Source organism: Oncorhynchus masou, chromosome 4 (genome assembly GCF_036934945.1).
Source record: "Oncorhynchus masou masou isolate Uvic2021 chromosome 4, UVic_Omas_1.1, whole genome shotgun sequence".
Classification (NCBI taxonomy): domain Eukaryota; kingdom Metazoa; phylum Chordata; class Actinopteri; order Salmoniformes; family Salmonidae; genus Oncorhynchus; species Oncorhynchus masou.
The window spans coordinates 8,491,669-8,511,661 of record NC_088215.1 but is presented as its reverse complement, the minus strand read 5'-3'; the positions used below and the strand labels follow the sequence as shown (position 1 = coordinate 8,511,661).

The window sequence follows — 19,993 nt, the reverse complement described above, 5'->3', positions numbered from 1 at the left end:
GGGATCAGCTGATACACACAAAATGTTGAGGTCACAGTACACGTCCACTCACCAGTACAGGTTCCATTCTGACGTGTAACTCAACTTCTCTGGAAATCTGGCAAAACTGGCCAGGCGAAAATTGTGCAGGACCGCGGAGTGTCCACAAGATGGGGTCAATGTACCGCGCGTAAAGTTTCTGGTATATTCTGACAAGTGAAGTCAATTCCATCATCACAGAGAAATGGGTCTGGATGCTCTGTGCAATCCATAATACAGAACATATTCACTTGTGGCTTTGACTTGGCATGGTAACAGGCAATCTGGAATATATAGTTGACCTACGTAAGATTGCTCTATTCTGCATCTGATTTATTTTTATTGACCATAAACAGTTGAACAATGCACTCACTTCAGAGTGAGTGGCACCTCAAATGTCATAATTCACTCTCCAGGTCAAGAGCTATTTACTGGAATGATGTGTTGAATAATTACATTTGAATATCAACAGTATTCAGGTGGACTCTTACCTCCCACCTTTTAACCCCATCCACCTCGCTCACTCTCTCACATTTTAGTCATTTGACAGGCGCTCTTAACCAGAGCGACTTACAGGAGCAAGTGCTTTGCTCATGGGCACATTGACTGATTTTTCACCAAGCCTGCCTGGAGATTCGAACAAGCGACCTTTCGGTTACTGGCCCAACGCAAGGAACTTATCTTGTCACGGTGACATGGCGCTAATGAAATCTACTGAGGTATTGGACAGGCTTAATGTGCTGTGTATAACACATCACCATAATAGCTATGAAATAATCATTATAATGGTCTCTACCCCATCAGACCAGAGTAGGCGCACTCCTAAAAACACACATCTACGCTGTATCCTAAATGGCACCCTATTCCCTATATATAGTGCACTACTTTTTAACAGTGCCCATAGGACTCTGGTCAAAAGAAGTGCGCCCTGGTCAAAAGTAGTGCAAAAGTAGGGAATAGGGTGCCATTTGGGACACTATTAGAGATGGGATCCAACTGGGAACTGACCTACTTGACCAGTGTCTCATTGAAGAAGTCAAATGTACATCTACACTGAGTGTATAAAACATTAGGAACACCTAATATTGAGTTGCACCCTTTTTGCTGTTAGAACAGCCTCAATTCGTCAGGGCATGGACGACAAGGTGTCAAAAGCGTTCCACAGGGATGCTGGCCCATGTTGACTCCAATGCTTCCCACAGTTGTGTCAAGTTGGCTGGATGTCCTTTGGGTGGTGGACCATTCTTAATTCACACGTACAACTTTTGAGCGTGAAAACCCCAGCAGCTCTGCAGTTCTTGACACACTCAAACTGGTACGCCTGGTACCTACTACCATACCCCGTTCAAAGGCAGTTAAATATTTTGTTTTACCCATTTACTCTCAGAATGGAACACGTACACAATCCATGTCTAAATTGTCTCAAGGCTTAAAAATCCTTCTTTAACCCGTCTACTTACCTTTACACCAGGGATTTCCAACAGGTTAATTGCGAGATACCAGTAGCTCATAGCCCGTAAGCTACCAGTAGCTCATAGCCCGTAAGCTACCAGTAGCTCGTAAGCTACCAGTAGCTCGTAAGCTACCAGTAGTTTGTAGCCCATAAGCTACCAGTAGTTTGTAGCCCGTAAGCTACCAGTAGTTTGTAGCCGTAAGCTACCAGTAGTTTGTAGCCCATAAGCTACCAGTAGTTTGTAGCCCGTAAGCTACCAGTAGCTTGTAGCCGTAAGCTACCAGTAGTTTGTAGCCCACCTATGAGTAGCTCGCCAAACAATTCTGAAAGTACATGCACATGTGCCCTTGTGGGTTGACAGAAATACTTTCCCCCGAAACCTTCTCAATTAATTAAGGATCGGACCCTTTTTTTCCAATTTTCGCCTAAAAGGACATACCCAAATCTAACTGCCTGTAGCTCAAGACCTGAAGCAAGGATATGCATATTCTTGATACCATTTCAAAGGAAGCACTCTGAAGTTTGTGGAAATGTGAAATTAATGTAGAAAATATAACACATTAGATCTGGGAAAAGATAATACAAAGAAAAAAACATGCATATTTATATATATATATAGTTTTTTCATCATCATTTTTTTTTCATCAAATACAAGAGAAAGGCCAAAATATGACTTAGGAAAATAGGCGCAATTTACATTTTGGCCAATAGATGTCAGCAGTGTATGTGCAAAGTTTTAGACTGATCCAATTAACCATTGCATTTCTGTTCAAAACTTTGTATCACTGCCCAAATGTGCCTAATATGTTTATTAATACATTTTCAAGTTCATAACTGTGCACTCTCCTCAAACAATAGCATAGCATTAGTGTTCTTCCAGACCAATTTGTTTTCCTTCTGATGTGATTTAAGCATTGACATGGACTCAGAACATCCAATTTTGTTGTTTCTCTATTAACAATTGTAATTTTAAGGGGGAAAAACAAAATCTAAATCAAGGAAAAATAAAACTGAGAATCATATTTGGGAGAAGATAAAACATAATTCGTAAAAGAAATCACACATTTTATAGGGCCCCCCTTGGAGTTACCATTATTTTACCAGGTATATTGACAGAAAGGACCCGGGGAAGAGTTGCAGGGAGGAGAAGAGAAGAATGAGGAGCAAGCAAAAAAAATTTGGAAAGCCCAAAAATGTGTAGCTCGTGATATGTTTAATTTTTTTAAGCTAGAAAAGGTGGGAGACCCCGGATCTACGCTGATTGACGTGGATTTTACAGGTGACATCAATAAGGGAGCATAGCTTTCACCTGGATTCACCTGGTCAGTCTTTGTCATGGAAAGAGCATCTGTTCCTAATGCTTTGTACACTCAGTGTACATGTTGTTTACTTACAGCAAGGTCTGAGATGGAGTGGCGATAATATGAATACTATCATACACTATGATCATAGACGCTAACTTGGCCCCAAGCTACATTTACACGGTACAAATGCTTCATACATGTATGAGTAGCCTGTGACTCGGTCTTCATAATCTAGTGAGATTTTGAACAAACCTTTGCCAATTTGCAAAATGCTTTGTGTTTCAGTAGATGTTAGTGGCCAGTAACTTTATTTTCCCACAGTAGAAATTCTTTATACTCATACTATGCTATGAACAGTGTATTCTGTATGTATATGAGCAGGGGGTCATTTAATTATGTCCATATAGGTTTTAGTATTTGACTTAGTATTTGCTCACCCTAAGGCTGCGTTTACACAGCCAGCCTAATTCTGATCTTTAAGACCCATCAGATCAGAGCTATTGCTAATAATTGGGCAAAAGATCAGAATTGGGGTGATTGTGTAAACGCAGCCTAAGTGACACGTGGAACGTCTGACAGACATTAGTGTGCAATTCAGTTTAGTGTTGACGGGTGCCACACTGTACATAAATCTGTCATCTTTCAAATGCTGTGGCAGCTCTTTCTCAACGGTAGGCAGGCAGGCTTTTTCTATAGCCTCCATGGCACAATAAAACTCACCGTCACCCCCCACCCCCCTTTTTTTGTCTAGCCAGCAGTTTGTTAACCATCTCCTCTGGCTGTGAGCGAATGCCACTGAGCGAATGCCACTGAGCGAGTGTCAAACGTGGCATTTTCAATATCTTCAACACAGATTGACCCCTCCAGTAGCAGCTTTCTTCAATCGTCTTGTGTTGGTCTGTCTGCACTGCACAAATCAAAGGGTCATTTCAAACCAGACGATCCAAGACTTTCGTTGAATTTACTTTTGAATGGTTTCATCAAGATGTTTTATGAATCATACATCCAATACAATTCAGTCAGTGAGATGTAAATACTCTATGACAGATAATGTCATTCATATTTCACACTTTGTTCTTGGCCTCCATTATTTGTTTCATAACTTTCTCAATAGCCTGAACGCAAATGGTAACTTCTCTTTTTTACACTCTAACTCTCTCTCTCTCTCTCTCTCTCCATCTTTTGCCCCACCACAGCATTGCTTGTCTTTCTTATGTTAGACTTTAGTCTCTCTCTCTCTCTCTCTCTCTCTCTCTCTCTCTCTCTCTCTCTCTCTCTCTCTCTCTCTCTCTCTCTCTCTCTCTCTCTCTCTCTCTCTCTCTCTCTCTCTCTCTCTCTCTCTCTCTCTCTCTCTCTCTCTCTCTCTCTCTCTCTCTCTCTCTCTCTCTCTCTCTCTCTCTCTCTCTCTCTCTCTCTCTCTCTCTCTCTCTCTCTCTCTCTCTCTCTCTCTCTCTCTCTCTCTCTCTCTCTCTCTCTCTCTCTCTCTCTCTCTCTCTCTCTCTCTCTCTCTCTCTCTCGCTCTCTCTCGCTCTCTCTCTTCGATCTCCTTTACCTGTCAAACTGTCAGGCACAATGTCCTGTGAGAGTCTGTGGAAAGACAGAGGCTTCCTATAGCTTTTTCTGTCACAGTCTATACAAGCTCTCTCATGAGACGACACAGAACCCCACCATGCACGCACACACACACTCTTTCTCTCTTTCTCCATGTCTTTGTTTCTTTCCTTCTCTGGTAAGGGAGCTGTCTTCTCTCTGAACTGCTGTGTTTGTCAGGACCTGATGGAATGGAGGAGGGAGTGGGAGAGAGAGGGGTGGAGAGAAAAGAGAGGGGGTGGGGAGAGATGGAGAGAGGGGGTAGAATAGAGAGCATCTAGGATGTCTGTATTGTCCCCCCGCCTCCCTCTCACACACTCTCCTATCTCTCCCCTCTCTTTCTCTCTTTAATTTTGTCTACCTAATGTGCGCAGACATGCAAACACACGCACGCACACACACACACACGCGTATGCACAAACATGCAAGCGCGTGCACACACGCACATACACTCTCCTCTCACTTGTTTGTCTGCGTGTCTCTCTGTGCCCTCCCAGGGATGGAGACAGAGAAATCACTCTATAAAAACAGTTGTGAGGAGTGTGTGCGTGTGTATGTGTGTGCACGCGCGTGCATGTGTGTGCATACATATATGTGTGTGTGTGTGTGTGTGTGTGTGTGTGTGTGTGTGTGTGTGCGTGCGTGCGTGCGTGCGTGCGTGCGTGTGCGTGTGTTTGCGTGTCTGCTCACATTAGGTAGACAAAATGAAAGCAAGAGAGAGAGAAAGAGGGGGAAGGAGGGAGAGATAGGAGAGTGTCTGAGAGGGAGGCGGGGGGACAATACAGAGATCCTAGATGCTCTCTATTCTACCCCCTCTCTCTATCTCTCCCCACCCCCTCTCTTTTCTCTCCACCCCTCTCTCTATCTCTCCCCACCCCCTCTCTTTTCTCTCCACCTCTCTCTCCCACTCCCTCCGCCATTCCATCAGGTCCTCACAAACACAGAAGTTCAGAGAGAAGACAGCTCCCTTACCAGAGAAGGAAAGAAACAAAGAAACGGACGAAGAGAGAAAGAGTGAGGGGAATAAAAAAATAAGTGGTATTAACAGTGGAGGACAAGTTTTGGAGGAGAGGAGAGCAAAGGGAGAGAGGGGTGGTTTGGGTGGGGGGTGGGTAGCGTACAAGGCTGCTCCGTCTGTCTCCTCCATCCCTCCGTCTCCGTCGCCGTGGGTTCACAGCTCTCCCTCCCCCCCTCCCTCGCTCCCTACCTCCCCCGCTCGCTGCTGGCGGGAGCCTCCGAGCTGCTGCGGCGGAGGTCGTCTCGGATGGAGTCGCCGAGAGACGTAGGAGGAGAGACGATGGAGCGCGGGGAGCGGCCGGAGCGGGCCGAGCCGCTGACCGATGCCGAGCGGGAGATCATCCAGAACACCTGGGTACACGTCTACGAGAACTGCGAGGACGTGGGCGTGTCGGTCCTCATAAGGTATGTGGTCAGGTGGGTGCGTCCTCATAGTGGTGGGGCTGTTGGTCTCCATAATGATGGGGCTGTTGGTCGCCATTGTGGTGGGGCTGGATGTCCTCCTAAGGAACATATAGGGCTGATGTTCCTCATTGAGTACGTGGGGCTTAGAGTCCTCATAGTGTTGAGGCTGGAGGTCCCCAAAAGGTACGTGAAGTACCAGGGGGTCCTCATAAGGTTTGTGTAGCTGGTGGGGCCGGATGGCATGGGGTGGTCTGCAAATTTAGTGGAGTACAATTGAAAAATGGCGTTCGTTCTGTACAGCATCTTATCAGGCATAGAAAAGTTTGGGCAAAGAAGTTGTGAGTGGAGGGTGAATGGGGTTAATGGGGACTAGACTCGACCAACATACAGACACAGATTTCCACTGATGTTTCCTGCAGCTGAGCACCGCTGGACGTGTGTTTTCCATAGATACGTGCAGATTGGAGGGGGATCATGCATTTCTATGAAAGCCCACAGCAGGCTCTGGACCACACACACACATAGACTATTCTGCTCTCATTCACTCACTTCTGTCCTCATTAAAAAAAGCAATTTCTCCGAAGCCCTCTTCATTCCACAGACTATTATTGTAAGACGCGATAATTGAGGGAGAGCACATGTTTCTGCTTAAATGTCCTCCTGTCTGAGGCAGACATTCCTGTTCTAGCTGTTCAGTTGGTGCTTTACACCTATTTCACATCTTTTACCTGTCACATTTTCACTCTAAACTTGAAGCACCAGTTTAGCAGGTACCTTTCTGTGGCACCTGGATGACTGCTTATTATTCTCTATTTATTGAATTCTAATATTACAAGTTGTCTGTCACTTTGTTTGTATGTCTGTGTTGGTCTTAATGCTGAGGCTCTGCATCTGAAGAAAGAGTCACTGTCTGATTGAGCAGGGATGCATTTGACTTTTGTCCCAGTGTTGTCTCAGTGTTGTCCCAGTGTTGTCTCAGTGTTGTCCCAGTATTGTCTCAGTGTTGTCCCAGTATTGTCTCAGTGTTGTCCCAGTATTGTCTCAGTGTTGTCCCAGTGTTGTCTCAGTGTTGTTCCAGTGTTGTCTCAGTGTTCCACATGGAACGCCGAGAGGGCTCGTTAAAACGGACAGTAGGGCGCCGCTAAGGCAGTGATGTGCTCTGATTTTGGGTCGGAGCGACAAGATAGTCCCTTAGGGAAAGCTCTGAGGGCAGAGAGTGTGTAGAGTTGTCTCTGTGTGTGTGTGTGTGCGTGCGTGCGTGTGTGTCGTTCTTATCTGTGGGTAACAGCAACAAGCTTTGGCACTAAACTGTCTCTCTAGACTCTCCCTCTCGGTCTCTCGCTCATTCTCCGTCTCTGTTCTTCTCTCTCCCTCCCTCACTTTCTTTCTCACTATCCGTCTCCCTCCCATTCTCTATTCCTTATGTCGCTTTCTTTCTTTCCATCTTTCACTTCTCTCTGTCCCTTGACAACAAGATCACAGGCTCTCTTGACATGCCCAGGCTTGAATGCTCTGCTGGGTCTGATAATCCTACTGAGTGCAAAGCCTCTCGACTGCACCTACAGTACCAGTCAAAAGTTTGGACACACCTACTCATTCAAGGGTTTTTCTTTATTTTTTATTATTTTCTACATTGTATAATAATAGTGAAGACATCACAACTATGAAATAACACATATGGAATCATGTAGTAACCAAAAAAGTGTTAAACAAATCAAAATATATTTGAGATTCTTCAAAGTAGCCACCCTTTGCCTTGATGACAGACAGCTTTGCACACACCTGGCATTCTCTCAACCAGCTTCATGAGGTAGTCACCTGGAATGCATTTCAATTAACAGGTGTACCTTGTGAAAGTTAATTTCCTTAATGCATTTGAGCCAATCCGTTGTGTTGTGACAAGGTAGGGGTTGTATACAGAAGATGGCCCTATTTGTTTAAAAGACCAAGTTCATATTATGGCAAGAACCCATCAAATAAGCAAAGAAAAATGACCGTCCATCAATACATTTGAACAACTTTTATCGCGAAAACCATCAAGAGCTATGATGAAACTGGCTCTCATGAGGACCGCCACAGGAAAGAAAAATCCAGAGTTGTATCTGCTGCAGAGGATAAGTTCATTAGAGTTACCAGCCTCTGAAGTTGCATCCCAAATAAATGCTTCACAGAGTTCAAGTAACAGACACATCTTAACATTAGCTGTTCAAATTGCTGCAAAAAACAGTAAAAAAACAGTACTAAAGGACGCAAAACAAGAAGAATATACTTTTTTTTTTACCCCTTTTTCTCCCCAATTTCGTGGTGTCCAATTGTTTAGTAGCTACTATCTTGTCTCATCGCTACAACTCCCGTACGGGCTCGGGAGAGACGAAGGTTGAAAGTCATGCGTCCTCCGATACACAACCCAACCTAGCCGCACTGCTTCTTAACACAGCGCACATCCAACCCGGAAGCCAGCCGCACCAATGTGTCGGAGGAAACACCGTGCACCTGGCAACCTTAGTTAGCGCGCACTGTGCCCAGCCCGCCACAGGAGTCGCTGGTGCGCGATGAGACAAGGACATCCCTACCGACCAAGCCCTCCCTAACCCGGACGACGCTAGGCCAATTGTGCGTCGCCCCATGGACCTCCGGTCGCGGCCGGTTACGACAGAGCCTGGGCACGAACCCAGAGTCTCTGATGGCACAGCTGGCGCTGCAGTACAGTGCCCTTAACCTGTTGAAACTCTAGGGGCGCAATTTCATTTTTGGATGAAAAACGTTCCCGTTTTAAACAAGATATTTTGTCACAAAAAGATGCTCGACTATGCATATAATTGGTAGCTTTGGAAAGAAAACACTCTGACGTTTCCAGAACTGCAAAGATATTTTCTGTGCGTGCCCTAGAACGTGAGCTTCAGGCAAAACCAAGATGAGACGGCATCCAGGAAATGAGCAGGATTTTTGAGGCTCTGTTTTCCATTGTCTCCTTATATGGCTGTGAATGCGAGAGGAGTAAGTCTGCCCTTTCTGTCGTTTCCCCAAGGTGTCTGCAGCATTGTGACGTATTTGTAGGCATATCATTGGAAGATTGACCATAAGAGACCACATTTACCAGGTGTCCGCCCGGTGTCCTGCGCCGAAATTGGTGCGCAAAAGTCAGCTGCAAGTATTTTTCCATGGAATTTAGAGAAGAATGCAGGCTTCCACGAATGATATATCAATGAAGAGATATGTGAAAAAACACCTTGAGGATTGATTCCAAACAACGTTTGCCATGTTTCGGTCGATATTATGGAGTTAATTCGGAAAAAGTTTGACGTTGTAGGTGATTGAATTTTCGGTTCGTTTCGGTAGCCAAATGTGATGTACAAAACGGAGCGATTTCTCCTACACACAGACGCTTTCAGGAAAAACTGCGCATTTGGTATGTAACTGAGAGTCTCCTCATTGAAAACATCCGAAGCTCTTCAAAGGTAAATGATTTTATTTATTTGGTTATCTGGTTTTTGTGAAAATGTTGCGTGCTAAATGCTACTCAAAATGCTAAGCTAGCTTAGCATACTCTTACACAAATTAGTCAATTGCTATGGTTCAAAAGCATATTTTGAAAATCTGAGATGACAGTGTTGTTAAGAAAAGGCTAAGCTTGAGAGCAGGCGCATTATTTTCATTTTATTTGCGATTTTCAGAAATCGTTAATGTTGCGTTATGCTAATGAGCCTGAGGCTTTAGTCACGATCCCGGATCCGGGATGGGGAGTTTCAAGAAGTTAACCACTGCGCCACCCAGGAGGCCCAAGAAGAATATACTTGCATGAGAAACCTGTCCTTTGGCCTGATGAGTCCAAATTTGAGATTTCTGCTTCCAACCGCTGTGTCTTTCTTTGTTAAACGCAGAGTAGGTGAACGGATGATCTCTGCATGTGTGGTTCCCACCGTAAAGCATGGTGGAGGAGGTGTGATGGTGTGGGGGTGCTTTGCTGGTGACACTCTCAGTGAATGATAAAAAATTCTGTGTGATCACTCTCTCCGTAGCCGACGTGAGTAAGACCTCTAAACAGGTCAACATACACAAGGCTGCTGGGCCAGACGGATTACCAGGACGTGTGCTCCGGGCATGTGCTGACCAACTGGCAGGTGTCTTCACCAACATGTCCCTGATTGAGTCTGTAATACCAACATGTTTCAAGCTGACCACCATAGTCCCTGTGCCCAAGAACACAAAGGCAACCTTCCTAAATGACTACAGACCCATAGCACTCATGTCCGTAGCCATGCTTTGAAATGCTGGTAATGGCTCACATCAACACCATTTTCCCAGAAACTCTAGACCCACTCCAATTTGCATACCGCCCCAACAGATCCACAGATGATGCCATCTCTATTGCTCTCCACACTGCCCTTTCCCACCTGGACAAAAGGAACACTTATGTGGGAATGCTATTCATTGACTACAGTTCAGCGTTCAACACCATAGTACCCTCAAAGCTCATCACTAAGCCAAGGATCCTGAGACTAAATACCTCCCTCTGCAACTGGATCCTGGACTTTCTGATGGGCCTCACGCAGGTGGTGAGGGTAGGTAGCAACACATCTGCCACGCTGATCCTCAACACTGGAGCTCCCCAGGGGTGCGTGCTCAGTCCCCTTCTGTACTCCCTGTTGACCCACGACTGCATGACCAGGCACGACTCCAACACCATCAGTTTGCAGATGACACAACAGTGGTAGGCCTGATCACCGACAACGACGAGACAGCCTATAGGGAGGAGGTCAGAGACCTGGCCAGGTGGTGCAAGAATAACAACCTATCTCTCAACATAACCAAGACTAAGGATATGATTGTGGACTACAGGAAAAGGAGGACTGAGCACACCCCCATTCTCATCGATGGGGCTGTAGTGGAGCAGGTTGAGAACTTCAAGTTCCTTGGTGTCCACATCAACAACAAACTAGAATGGTACAAACACACCAAGACAGTTGTGAAGAGGGCATGACATAGCCTTTTCTCCCTCAGGAAACTAAAAAGATTAGGCATGGGTCCTGAGATCCTCAAAAGGTTCTACAGCTGCAACATCGAGAGCATCCTGACTGTTGCATCACTGCCTGGTACGGCAATTGCTCGGCCTCCGACCGCAAGGAACTACATAGGGTAGTGCGTACGGCTCAGTACATCACTGGGGCTACGCTGTCTGCCATCCAGGACCTCTACACCAGGCGGTGTCAGAGGAAGGCCACCCCAGCCACCCCAGTCATACGCTGTTCTCTCCACTACTGCATGGCAAGCGGTACCGGAATGCCAAGTCTAGGACAAAAAGGCTTAACAGTTTTTACTCCCAAGCCAGAAGACTAATCAAATGGCTACCCGGACTATTTGCATTGTGTGCCCCCCCCCAACCCCTCTTTTTACGCTGCTACTACTCTCTGTTTATCATATATGCATAGTCACCAACCTCAATCAGCCTGACTAACCGGTGTCTGTATGTAGCCTTGCTACTTTTATAGCCTCGCTACTGTATATTAGCCTCGTTACTGTTATTTTTCACTGTCTTTTTACTGTTGTTTTATTTCTTTACTTACCTATTGTTTCCCTAATACATTTTTGCGCTATTGGTTAGAGCCTGTAAGTAAGCATTTCACTGTAAGGTCTACACCGGTTGTATTTGGCGCATGTGACAAACACACTTTGATTTGATTTGAAGGCACACTTAATCAGCATAGCTAGCACAGTATTCTGGAGCAATAAGCCATCCCATCTGTTTTTCTCTTTGTGGGACTATCATTTGTATTTCAACAGGACAATGACCCAACACACCTCAAAGCTGTGTAAGGGCTATTTGACCAAGAAGGAGAGTTATGGAGTCCTGCATCAGATGACCTGGCCTCCACAATCACCCGACCTCAACGAATTGAGATGGTTTGGGATGAGTTGGACCGCAGAGTGAAGGAAAAGCAGCCAACAAGTGCTCAGCATATGTGGGAGAAGCATTCCAGGTGAAACTGGTTGAGAGATTGCCAAGAGAATGCCAAGAGTGTGCAAAGCTGTCATCAAGGCAAAGGGTGGCTACTTTGAAGAATCTCAAATCAAAAATATATTTGGATTTATTTAAAACTTTTTTGGTTACTACATGATTCCATATGTGTTATTTCATAGTTCTGATGTCTTCACTATTATTCTACAATGTAGAAAATAGTACAAATAAAGAAAAACCCTTGAATGAGTAGGTGTGTCCAGGCTTTTGACTGGTACTCTATGTCACACTCCCTAACATCCCTCCGATTCAGGGAAACGGAGACATCACTGTACCCACTAATTGGCCTGCTCCTATTAACAAGCAGATGGCCCGAGTAAGCAGGTCATCTGTGTGGAATGGATAATGGTCTAATAGCTATCCTGAAAGCACGTTGAAGAGTGGATGGATACTGGGTCAAAGCCTTCCACGGTTCGGTTGACTTCCATGGTTCGCCATGCGAATGCTTAGCTATCTGCATTTCTATCCTTCTGCTTGGATGGTTGGAAATAATAGACAGTGACAATTAGCCTGGGCTAATGTCATCATCAATGCGCACAAATGCAATTTCACCCGTGAGGAGACCACCTCCGGCCATCTCGAGTACTGTAAAAAAAATGGCAGCTCAATGAAATCACCAAACATCAGAAAAATAGTACTAGGCTGTGACTGGATGCTTCTGATACTAACGTGATGGATATGGAGTTCTCCAAAGTGGTCCGTCTTGAGGACTGAGGAGTCGAGACTTGATTTGATTTCATGAAGTGCTTTGAATGACCATAAAGGGAAACCATCCCTCTGTGCTGTGTCTGATGCTCGCTCAAGTTAGTCAAGGTTGTTTCTCTCAGTACTCAAAAGCGTGTTGTCTTCCCGAAAAGAACCCTTCAAGAGTAATTCAAATGTGACTAACAAACCACTAATGGTGCTGCGTTGATGACTTCATTGAAATGCAGCGACAGGTTGGGGGGATTCAGTGTGAGAGCATCTTTGACACTCCAGACACTCCACTCTCACTCTCTGGCTCTGGTTGTTTTAGGGTTTCAGGGCAAATGTTTTGACAGTCTTGCATTATAGAGATATCGAGATGTAGAAATATACATGCAGATATGAAAGTGAATATAGACTGTTTGTATATTTAACAGTATATTATTGCACAATACTATTGTACCTATAAAGGAGGCCCTAAAGAGGATTGGCGAGGTATACGAAAAAAAGTCCTTCTAAGAGAAAAAGTCCTTTCCTCACAAAGCTCTAAGGGACTTTCATGTTTATCTGCAAGGAACAACAAAGTGTTTCAAAGACAAAGTGAAGCAGCGACAGCTGGGAGAGCTTGGCTTGGGGACAGCTACAGGCAAGCAGGCGCCTCTTTAGCGTAGCATAGCATAGCATAGCTTGTCACAGGATCTGCGGGGATGCAGTGTAGTGTAGCGCTGCTGCCAGAGGCCAAACCTAACCAACGCTGAATAACTAAACCCTCGTACCCATTCAGCCGCACTAGTGTAAAGCACTTACATGAGTCAAATTGGGTCAGGGGTAAAACAACATGAGAGTGTATGTGTGTTCCAAGTGTTCATTTGTTTACATATAAAGCATGCTGTGCTTTCACCAGAAAGGGTGAGAGCAGAGTCAAAAATCAAAAAAATATCCCCGTATATCTCCTTGTACGAGCAGTGTAAGCTTGTGGAAACCTCAGTATAGTCTTATCGATAAAATGCACAGACGCTAATTGAGGTGGCCTGACGTGGTCAGTTTTGGTGGTGGGGATATACAAACTGTCGACCTCAATCAAAACAAAGCCGGGCCATTCCCCATTCTCTCAGCATAGGGTGGTTGGAGAATGGGCGTTACTGTGCGGCCCTAAAAAACAACGTGCAGTTCAAACTTGTCCATAGACGGCACACACATCAGTCACAGTACCCTCTGTGTGAAGTCCAGTAATCCTCAGAGAGGTGCTCTTCCTTTTGATGTTCCATTCTTTTCCGTTCAGGACAAGTGTGTCGTTCTGCAGGATATACAGTATCTGTGACTAGGGAGGGGAGGTCTTGACAGAAGCACTTTAGGACGTGCAAGGCTCACATAGAGGCTGGTATCTACTGTCACTTTTGTGGATGACAAAGCAGTCGCATGACATAGAGTTTTTTTGCATCCTTTATCGGCTGTGTGTGGCCGATAAAGGGTATTGTTATGTGGCTCGTAATCAATGCCAAGCCATTCAGGCAGAGGAAACATCCTACGCACAGTCACCGCGGGTGAAGTGCTCCGGGAGGAACAGAACATCGACTGCCAACAGTCTCGCTCCTCCGGTCCCCAGCAGCACCTGCCTCTAATTACACTCAAAGAAACGTAACGATCTTGGCGCTCCTCGCCTCATCAGCACCACTTTACCGTTCGCGCCTGCCAATCACCCCGTGCTGCGTGTTGGGGGTGCCCTGAGCAGATTCTCCAAGTAGACACGAGAAATCATTAGAAGTGCGCCGCGCACTCCACTCGCAGGGGCGTAAACACTTGAGTCGTAAAACCCAAGTCGTGACAAGTGTAAGTAAACCCAATCACCGAGATGCAGATGAGGCTGTGTTAAGAGGCTGATTACAACTCGAGGCACATTGTGCATTTGGACAACTTTGAGTCGTTTTCATTAGCTCTAGGTCACACATACAACGAGCAGTAATGTCTCCAGAATTCTTCTTTGTAACGCATGTGACTTTATGGCCACAGGGCATCTGTTCAATGATTCAGAAATCTTAAAGCTTGAATGCTTCGAACAAATGTTATGAAGCGTACATATTCCACAACTAGTACCGATTTCAGTAACTTCAGTCATTTCAGTGGCTTTTGCCCAGGGTCTAAACTGACATGTTATTCATCCCTCATTTTTTACACTGACACCATTTGATTGCCTGTGGGCATATTGATATCTTCTGGGTTGCTCTGTGTGGATTGCGGGGACATTCGAATAAGAGTGCTCTTGTCTAATTAGAATGTCAACGTCCTGGAACATTTGAAAACCAGCATGGATGATATCCACATAAGTTGTGCTTGTACCGTCATGGCTCGGCACGAACTCTAACCCGGACTCTTTTGTCACCCAGTTTCTTGGACTTCCCCTGATATTGTTTGATTGCACGGTCGTTCTGTGGGTGCTATGATATAATGAGTACACTAACTTCTACCCAGAGCTATAGATTAACCTTGACACCAGAAGTTCCAGGAAAATCACAGAGTAAGAATGGTAATTGCTCTTTCTGTCCTCCAGGTTCTTTGTGAACTTCCCGTCGGCCAAGCAGTACTTCAGCCAGTTTCAGGACATGGATGACCCAGAGGAGATGGAGCGCAGTGTCCAGCTGAGGCACCACGCCCGCCAGGTGATGGGCGCCATCAACAAGGTGGTGGAGAACCTCCACGACCCAGAGAAAGTGTCCTCTGTTCTGGCTCTGGTGGGCAAGGCGCATGCCGTCAAACACAAGGTGGAGCCTATGTACTTTAAGGTAAGGGCGTGGCTTGTCTGTCCATAATGGTCCATAACGTCCCTCTGAAAGGTTTTGACTGAAGTTGCGTTGCTCTGTTTCAACTGGAAAGGCTTTGAGGGTGTTTTTACTCTCTTTTTTTCATCTGGCAATTTGTATTTTTCTTTACATCTTGCCTTCCTTTTCCTCTCACCTTTCTCCTCAGTGTTTATCTCACTTCCTCCCTTTCTCCATCTCTCAGATCCTGTGTGGTGTAATGCTGGAGGTGTTCTCAGAGGACTTCCCAGAGTTCTTCACGGCAGAAGTGCAAATGGTGTGGACCAAACTGATGGGGGCGGTGTACTGGCATGTGACGGGCGCCTACACAGAAGTTGGCTGGGTGCAGCTCTCCAGCTCGGCAGTGTGAGGGGCGATAGCAGGGGAGATTTTTAGGGCTGAGACTGTTCATAGAATATCTTGTTGTGTTCAACTTTTAGGGAGTCTTTCCCCTCTCCCTGCTGACTCATTGTGTGTACTTTACTGTATAGCCCATGAGATGTTGTCTATATAGCCCCCAAGGCATTGTCTGTATAGCCCCTGAGATGTTGTCTGTATAGCCCCTGAGATGTTGTCTGTATAGCCCCTGAGATGTTGTCTGTATAGCCCCTGAGATGTTGTCTGTATAGCCCCCGAGGCATTGTCTGTATAGCCCTGAGATGTTGTCTGTATATCTCCTTAGGTATTTTCTATATAGCCCCTGCGGTGTTGTCTGTATAAGCCCCTGAGGTGTTGTCTGTATAAGCCCCTGAGGTGTTGTCTGTATAGCCCCTGAGGTGTCTGTATAGCCCCTGAGGTGTTGTCTGTATGGCCCCTGAGGTGTTGTCTGTATGGCCCCTGAGGTGTTGTCTGTATAGCCCCTGAGGTGTTGTCTGTATAGCCCCTGAGGTGTTGTCTGTATAGCCCCTGAGGTGTTGTCTGTATAGCCCCGGAGGAGTTGTCTGTATAGCCCCGGAGGAGTTGTCTGTATAGCCCCGGAGGAGTTGTCTGTATAGCCCCGGAGGAATTGTCTGTATAGCCCCGGAGGAATTGTCTGTATAGCCCCGGAGGAATTGTCTGTATAGCCCCGGAGGAATTGTCTGTATAGCCCCGGAGGTGTTGTCTGTATAGCCCCGGAGGTGTTGTCTGTATAGCCCCTGGGGTGTTGTCTGTATAGCCCCTGGGGTGTTGTCTGTATAGCGTACAGTAAGTGAGCGTGTGTATTCTCTATGCCCTCATCCAACCCTCATTGTAGTATTGTAAATCTCCAATGCTTTCAAGGGAACTAAGGGCTCCATTTTAGGGAGTTTTGTTGCTCACTGAATGTATGCCACTTTGGATTCCCAAACACACCCTGTCTCTTTCCATGCCCATCTCATGCACTATACAAACACACCCATCTGCTAACAACCTGTCCATACGGCAAATGGCTATTTAAATGTAGAAACAATTTCAAAGTGATGGGATAGAGCCACAGGCTGACAGACCACTGTTAAGGTGCCATCTCCTCTTTATAAGCATGCAAGCACGAGCACACACACACACACACACACACACACACACACACACACACACACACACACACACACACACACACACACACACACACCACTCTGCTGACTTTGACCGCCCACATGCTAATATTTACTGAGCATTGACTTGGTTTACATTTCCTCATTAAACTCTCCATTAAGGGTTTAAGAAACTGACTCCGGAGGTCTCTGGAAATACACTAATGCTACTTCAAAGGTTCCGTTGTATCTTTCACCTCTGAACCAATAGGGTAAGAAAAAATATTAATATCGACCATATCTGATATACTAAGCACTCTTACAACCCTACCAAGAGGTCTATACACTTTGGTACAGTTTAAACCATGTTGGGTTGGCATGTACAATACGGTGCCACAAGTTGGAGCCCTGCTCCCGACTTTTCCCCTGAATACACTACAAATGGATTTTGAGTGTCAGTTTAGATCCAATCTCCTCTGTGTCTCTGATAGTAACTCCTCTGGTCCCTCTCAGATTTGTCATTTACCATTAATGAGGAAGTAATGGGGCTCCGATCTTCCTCTTGTGGTCATCCATCAAATATCTCCCCTACTCTCTCATCCAAACTTTCCTCTGGCCAAATGCTGAGAGAGAACGTCCCTCTATTTGCTTTGCTACCATGGCTATTTGGCTAATAATATAATTATATTCATATTCTACTGCCTTCTCCTTTGTTGTTCCTTTGGAGGCCAGCAGTAAAGTTACAAGATCAAGGATAAACAGTTGGCTTATATGGCTGATAAATAACCGCCACAGGAAGTTGAGCAAATACAATATGACAAACTCATTCAGCAAGAGACCAGTGGCTGTAGATGAGAGGAAATGAGGTGGATTACTGTAGAAGTTGTTGTCTATAATAAATTATCTCTCCCATTACACCTACAGAACAATACACTCGCCAGTCTCACACCGCTAGCAAAACATTTGATCTCAGATCTTGAGTACAAACCCGTTAGAGGTCAGGCTCCTCTGTTCCTCTGAGTAGCTCGGGGTGGAGGAGTATTTGTGTTGGGCTTGAGCCGCCCCGACAGGTTGTTTTATTGAACACGTCACCCATAATTCACAAAATGGCTACATTTATTTTTTAAATTCTCCCTTCAGTTGTAAGCTCGCACCCTCCATCTGCAGAGTTTTCCTCCCTGACACTCTCGTGAACACACACGCACACACACACACACGCACACACACACACACACACAGAGACATCATATACTACATCTGGGACTTCTTGTTGTGAATTGTTTTTTTTGTCAGTGAGTTTTGAAGCTTGGACTTTATATTTTTCTAAATATATAAAACACAATAATTATCTGTTTATGTATTTGGAATGGAATACTTTATATAACTATGATTATATACATTTGTTGACTGGGGCAGTGGGTGTGGTTTAGTGCTGTTTTAGCATGTTTGCACAGCCTCCCACAGACGTGTACCTTTGCAGACCTGGTGAAATTAACTATCAACAACTATCAATAAAGTGATAATTACCTACACTTGTTTCAGGGCATTTGGACTGTCTTTGAATGTGTGACCATATACTGTAGGTTTTATGTATTTGAATGTGTATGATATATATCTGCCGAGAGCATATGTGTTGACTATCCAAGACTATGCAGAATTACCTAGGAATTAAATAGAGTTTGTCAATACTACTCAGTTCTCTATTCTCGTCTCTTAAAGTGCCCGTCTAAGAGAAGTAGCCTGGTCCCAGATCTGTTTGTGCTATCATGTCAACTTCTTGTCACCCACTGACATTGAACAATGGAATTGGCAAGAGCAAAAACAGATCTGGGACCAGGCTAGGCTACTTCTCTTCCCTCCCCTTCTCCAGTCTGGTGCAGAAGACTGAAATAGCACAATAGGACCTCTAGCCTATAGGTGCACAGAGGTACTGGGTTTTTGAGGCCCTCTGTTTCACTCTGCTAATTCAATAATGAGATGTAAATGTCATTAATCAATGATTAATTAACGTGCCTGTTCGCTGGTTGATGCCCAAAGCAATGTTTTTTATCAAAGGGCACCGGTGAGAGCTTCAAACAGTGAAGAAGGCATCCTTTTTTAAATTCCGGGTCTCTTGCCGATATATCATCATGTACTGTATCATCAGAAGTGGTTATAACTTTGCTTTATTGTACATTTATGCAAATCCAATGACTGCTCAGAGTTTTACAGTGTTGGCGGGAACAATTCCCACTATCATGGAAATTTCCAGATATTGGTTTTAATTGAATGATAAAGCACTGTAGTAGATTCTACTTCTCCCACCTCCTACTGTATCTGCAGAGGAATATCACCAGTGGTATTTAGCAGTGTGCGTGCTCCCCTGTGTGCTGTGTTGACAGGATGGTGACGTTTCACCATGGCGACCAGTCTCTTGTCACCAAGCTTGTCATTCTAGCCAGCGCTGGTGACGGTCAGGGACTCATTTGGACAGGCTCCCATGGTGATAACAAAGACACAAACACACATGTGCACCTACATCAACATTCAAAGCTGTACAGTAAGGTGAGAAGTGCCGGCGTATGAGAAGTGAACACACACACACACAGACACACGCATGTGCACACACACACACACCTGCCTACCTATCTGACTCCGCAGTTGCAGGGATGTTGGGATTAAATAGCCTATTAATAGTGTCAGGGACAAGAGAACAGCATTTGGCAGCAGATCCGTCATGCATCACCTATGTGGCTACGTAATCTTCTCATAGTACAACGGGTAATGTCAACACATAACCTCATCCAGAGGCCCTGTTGGTACTTGAACTCCTAGCAGCATACAGGTCCTCTCTAGTCATAAGAGGAGAGGACTTAATAAGCATTGTTCTTACTACCATGGCTACCGCATCATCCCCAGCCTCCAATTGATTCATAGAACCCCTCTCTTCTCCACTGTAACTCATGACCAAGTCGTTGCTGGAACTTGGTAAAATAAGGGTTAAATATACCAGGTTGCGATACATTTGGCCAGGTCATAGAGCAGGGAGTGTCAAACTCATTCCACAGAGGGCCGAGTGTCTGCGCGTGTTTTTGTTTTTTTCCTTTCAATTGAGACTTAGACAACCAGATGAGGGGAGTTCCTTACAAATTAGTGACCTTAATTTATTAAACAAGTACAAGGATGGAGCGAAAATCCACAGACACTCGGCCCTCCGTGGAATGAGTTTGACACGTGGGCCA

General features: G+C 45.3%; 1 protein-coding gene across 2 annotated transcripts; it reads left to right on the top strand.

The window, feature by feature from the left end:
• The first annotated feature begins 5,202 nt into the window (after nt 1–5,202).
• Nucleotides 5,203–18,304, top strand: LOC135522781 (cytoglobin-2-like). Of its 2 annotated transcripts, none has more exons than XM_064949375.1 (3): nt 5,203–5,787; nt 15,036–15,267; nt 15,452–18,304. In XM_064949375.1, the coding sequence occupies exons 1-3, from the start codon at nt 5,630–5,632 to the stop codon at nt 15,650–15,652; spliced, it is 591 nt and encodes a 196-aa protein (XP_064805447.1). In that variant the 5' UTR covers nt 5,203–5,629; the 3' UTR covers nt 15,653–18,304. The 2 variants fall into 2 exon arrangements, with proteins under 2 accessions (XP_064805447.1, XP_064805453.1); XM_064949381.1 differs by having other exon boundaries at nt 5,208–5,787; nt 15,488–18,304.
• Nucleotides 18,305–19,993: the final 1,689 nt, after the last annotated feature.